General features: G+C 43.2%; 1 protein-coding gene across 2 annotated transcripts in view; it reads left to right on the forward strand.

The window, feature by feature from the left end:
* Positions 1-5199, forward strand: part of Marf1 (meiosis regulator and mRNA stability factor 1) — a 48620-nt gene that overhangs the window by 38595 nt on the left and 4826 nt on the right. For both annotated transcript variants that reach the window (XM_028778308.1, XM_028778309.1), the window contains 3 exons: positions 2143-2355; positions 3606-3666; positions 3750-3866. In XM_028778308.1, the coding sequence (XP_028634141.1) occupies positions 2143-2355; positions 3606-3666; positions 3750-3866 (391 nt within the window). The remainder of the gene's footprint in view (positions 1-2142; positions 2356-3605; positions 3667-3749; positions 3867-5199) is intronic.

A 5199-nucleotide genomic window follows, 5' to 3' on the forward strand; every position in this document is an offset into this window, starting at 1 on the left:
TGGTGCTGGTGGTGCTGCTGCTGGTGGTGGTGGTGCTGGTGGTGCTGGTGGTGGTGGTGCTGGTGGTGCTGGTGGTGGTGGTGGTGGTGCTGGTGGTGCTGCTGCTGGTGGTGGTGGTGGTGGTGGTGGTGGTGCTGGTGGTGGTGGTGCTGGTGGTGGTGGTGCTGGTGGTGGTGGTGCTGGTGCTGGTGGTGGTGGTGGTCTGTACAGTAGCAAGTGTGTGGAGGTCAATTTCCAGGAGTGGCTATACTTTATACACTTGCTGAGGCATTTGAAGTTGTATATACATACATACATACATACATACATGCACACAAAATGTAAAAATTAAAAGTAAAAAATGTTAAGTTTCAATTAATCCTGAAAAAATAGATAACTGCAGCTTTTTAAAGATTAAAAATTTTTAAATTTTATGTGAATAAGGGTTTTGTTTGTTTGCACACTGTACATATGACTCGTGCCTGTGGAAGTTGGAAGAAGGTTTTGTATACTCTGGAACTGGAGAGGTTGTGAACTGCCATGTGGGTGCTGGAAACCAAATCCAGGTCCTTTGCAAAAGCAGTATTTACTCTTGCCTGCTGAACCAGCCCACCAGCTCCAACTTCAGCTTAAAAAAAAACAAACAAAACATTTTAGAGCATGAAAAGAAATGTAGTAGAAGGTATAATTTACTTTTTTTTTTTTTTTTTAATTGCTTTTGTTGATTTGTTGTGCTGGGAATCAAACCCCAGGCCTCATGCATGCCAAGCAAGCATCTTGCCATTCACTGAGCTAAGCCCTAGCACACCACTTATTTTTATTTTAATCTTAATAATACTCTCTTAAAATGAATCTACAGAAGATGTCAGCAGATAAAATTCAGCCTTGTAGGGAATGAACAATTAAACTCTCATCTTGTGACCATGTGCTAGGTCAATAATTAAATCAAGTCCTTCTTGATTTTTAGATGATATTCTAAGTAGGTTTTATGCTGAGGTTTATCCCAGCCCCAAGTCTGACACTTTAAACCTGTTAGTTACATTCTACCAAGTGCAAGTTCTGAGCATCAAGATAAAGAACTTGGCATGGCTTGGTGAAGCTAGTGATGCCCCTTCTTCTGGTATGTCAGCACATCTGCTGCTTAAGTTTTCTCCAGTTCAACCTTGCTATAGAATGATTTAAAACAGGTGTACAAAGCAAATATTTGTTTGATGATAAATGATAAGAAAATTTGTTTTTAAATGACTGGTATGCATGTAGTTTTACCATTTACAAAATGGTATTTTGTTTTGCATATTGAGATGGATGTGTTTGTTTGTTTGTTTGGCTGAATACTGAAACTATAGGGTCTAAAGCATCTTCAGTGATTTTCAGAGTTGAATAATGGCAGAAAACTGATATGAGCAGAAAAACGCAGCTACTAATACCTCAGATGACTAGGTCTTTTAAGCATTCATTACAGTTTGGCTCTCGAAGTCATTTTTGATGGCTGGGATTCAGAAACATTATTTTAAAGATTTATTTATTTATGCATGTGAGTGTTCTATCTGCATGTATGCCTGCATGACAGCAGGCGGCATCAGAGAGTTATACTCTGGGAATTGAACTCAGGACCTCTGGAAGAGTGGCTAGTGCTCTTAACTACTGAGCCATCTCTCCAGCCCTCAGAGAATTTTTATACTGCCAGTTTTTTGTAGTCTTCTCATGCAGTTTCAAAAGCTGGGTACCAGAAGACATGGGGTTGTGAGGTTGTGTGTGTGTGTGTTTGCGAGGGTGACCACTGTTGTTCTGCCTCCCATACTCTCTGGGAGATGAAGTCTAGTACCCACGACCATTGTGTGTGTCTCTCTGGCTTGCCTCACCTTTCCTGTCTGCTTGCGTTAGGATTACAGATTCCCTGCTTTTCTTCCTGCTCTTACAGTTTCTTCAAGATTCAACAGTATTACACCTTCAGAGAAATCAAAATTGCCCTGGGTTGTTGAGCCTTTCCATGAGCCTCTCCTAGGGCTCTGGGAGACCCTTCTATGAGCCCCTTGTAGAGTTCTTTTAGAAGCCAAGGTGATTTGGGGCCTTCTGAGTGTTCTTGGCAGGAGGCCCTCACTCCAGAGCAGACAGGGCCAGTCTCTCAGGAAGTTCCTAATCTTTCTCTTTCTTCTGGGCCAGGTTTTTACGAATGATAAGGCACAAGAGTATGTGAAACTCACAAGCCTATACTTGTTTGCAAAGAATGTGAGGTCTTTGCTTCATACCTATCACTATCAGCAGATTTTCCTTCATGAATTTTCCATGGCCTATACCAAATATGTTGGAGAAACACTACAGCCCCAAACATATGGCTACAATAGTGTGGAAGAGCTACTGGGAGCCATCCCACAGGTAGGTGTTTTCCTCAGCTTCTGGGAAAGTGTCTTCCTGAAGAGCCATTGCTGATTCCTGATCAGAGATGTAAGGTGTCACCTTAGTGCTGCCAGATAAGATAAATGATTTTAGTGTTTCTCAGTGACTTTTATAAACTTCTATTCCTGTGTGCCATGTGAGTTTCAGGCCTTCCTTGTAGGAATGTGCTCAGTGGTCACCTAACCAGACAAGACACCTAAGCAGATGACCTGAGTGGAATGTGGCCAGAGCAGCATACCTGTGACCCCTGTGTTCAGTGGATATAGAGAATAGCCCAGGCAAAGCCCACTTCCTGAGCAAAGCAATCCTGGAGGGGCAGCCTCATAGATGCCTGTGAGTTACTGCATAGCAGGGAGGCATAGGCTGTCATGGTAGGTAATGTGGCGTGCACAATGAAGAGTAGCCAGCAGCTGTGAGAGACAATGGGACTGTACTGGGAGATTGTTGCCAAAGAAGACAAGTGAAAAATGTAAGGGCTAGAGCCCTAGAGTGGGAGTCGTTCCGAGGTCCTTGCTCCTCCAGGCATGAGCTACCCTGTACTGTGGAGAAGGCAGAGGAGCCCAGCATTACCTTTGGAAAGCATTACTGCTGTCCACAGAAGAACTGAGGGAAAGTGGAGTGGGGGAAGAAGCTAATGCAGGATCCTGACTGCTGCCCAGGCTCCAGAAGGTATCGGCAAAGGAGTTGAGCTGGGTTGAAACAAATTCAGAAACCCAAAATACTCTAAAACCTTCTGAAGGCAACATGATTCTACACTGGACAGTCCACATCTGACCTCCTGTGATGGATTGCAGTCAAAACACTTTTTCACTATAAAAAAAGGAAACTCACTTAAAATGCCTTCAAGCTATGTGTATACAATGTTTATAGATATAGTTGAATATCTAGTTTAAGTGCTCCCAGACGCCCAAGGTACCTCACTAGGTATAGGCAGATATTCCCAAATCCAAAACCCTCTGAAGTCTAAGCATTTGAGACAGAAGGTGCTCAGCTTCTGCTGAAATAGTGGAAGAATGTCTGAGAGCCAAGGCCTACTTCCACCCTGACCTGGCTGAAGGAGTAGAGTGTTGCTTTAGAAGCTAAAGAGAAAGCATAGACAAGCTGTTGGTGTTTATTGTGTTCTGACTCTCGTATGTGAGAAACAGGCACAAGAGGCCCCACTCTTCTGAATGTTAGAGTGCTTTCCTCTCCTTTTCCACTGCTTAACCAGGAGTATGTCTTGTGTGCAGGTGGTCTGGATAAAAGGACATGGTCATAAGAGAATTGTAGTGTTAAAAAATGACATGAAAAGTAAGTAAGCTCCCATCCCTTCCCTGACTTTCTTGTGATTCTCTTACTGACCTTTCTTTCTGATGGGCACTCTTGTCTTCTAGACCGGCTAAGTTCATTTGACCTTTTCCCTGTCAATTATGAAGACCATCCTGCAGTTAGCAGGCAGATCCTGGAGGTGCCAGAATCCCATCTAGCCTCAGAACTCCAGCTCAGAACAGGTACTAGATACTGGAGGAAAAGCAAGGAAGTAGACAAAGCCTTAAAGTTCAGGAGGTGCTTGGAGTGGGACATGTGGAGAAAAAAAGACAGTGGACAGTTTCATTAAATTTAAATATACAGTGAAAGTTTTAGATGTATTTTATTTTTATGTGTGTGAGTATTTTTCTTGCATGTATGTATATGCCCTGTGTGTGCATTCGGTGCTGAAGAGATGGGAAGAGGGCTTTGGGTCCCCTGGATTGTGTACCACTATGTAGGTACTGGGAGTCAAATTCAAGTCCTCTACAAGAGCAACAAATGCTCTTAACTGCATGAGCCATCTTTCTAGACCTAAATGTTCTTTTTTTTCCCCCAGTGCAGTTTAGTGTGTAGTTAACAACAGGTCTACATGTGCTAGTATTGAATGATTGTCTGTGTAAATTCCTTAAAGAATATCCCAATTCAGGTGGGTTTTTTTTGTTTGTTTGTTTTTTTGTTGTTGTTGTTTTGTTTTGTTTTGTTTTGTTTTGAGACAAGGTTTCTCTGTGTAGCCCTGGCTGTCCTGGAACTCACTCTGTAGACCAGGCTGGCCTCGAACTAGAAATCCACCTGCCTCTGCCTCCCAAGTGCTGGGATTAAAGGCGTGCACCACCACTGCCTGGCCAGGTGTTGTTTTGATGCTTGCCAAAATGACTGTTTAAAACTGTGGTGATAGAAGGAAAGAGAACCCAGCCTCACAAGTACCTTGGGACAGAGTACCAGGAAGGGTAGACGGAAGTAGATGAAAGGGTAGGTGAATTTGTGCTGATAGTCTAATGGAATTCTGCTAAAGATTGCTCAGAGTGAGTGGGCACCAAGATTGGTACTGTGCTGAGCTGGATCATCAGGGTTCTTGGTAGACTAGATTTGGAAAGGATATAGCACAGCATACAGGCCTTAAGAAGAAATGGCTCAGGGACCTGAACATGGGACAGTAATATATAGTGGTGCAAATGTGCTTATTTGAGTAACCAAGTCATGGACCAACTCCAGAATTCTGTAGACTTGGGTTCCACCATTACGGGATTCCCATATGACGATGTAGCTAGAAGGATTACCGTGCCATGTTCTTAGAGAAAAGCTATGTTTCCAGCATCTGACATTGCTGAAGCTTCTTGCTCTAGCTGCCTCCTTCAACTGTCCCCAACCTTTGATAATTTTCTCCTCCAAAGGCCTTTTTCCTTTTTGGGCCTCTTCAGAGTCCACTGTTGTAAAGAACACAAATCTTCATCAGATTGTTGGCTTTGGTTGTTGAGAATATGTGTGTGTGTGTGTGTGTGTGTGTGTGTGTGTGTGTGTGTGTGTGTGTGTGTG

This window comes from Grammomys surdaster, unplaced genomic scaffold, assembly GCF_004785775.1.
Source record: "Grammomys surdaster isolate TR1022 unplaced genomic scaffold, NIH_TR_1.0 334, whole genome shotgun sequence".
In the NCBI taxonomy this organism is placed as follows: Eukaryota; Metazoa; Chordata; class Mammalia; order Rodentia; family Muridae; genus Grammomys; species Grammomys surdaster.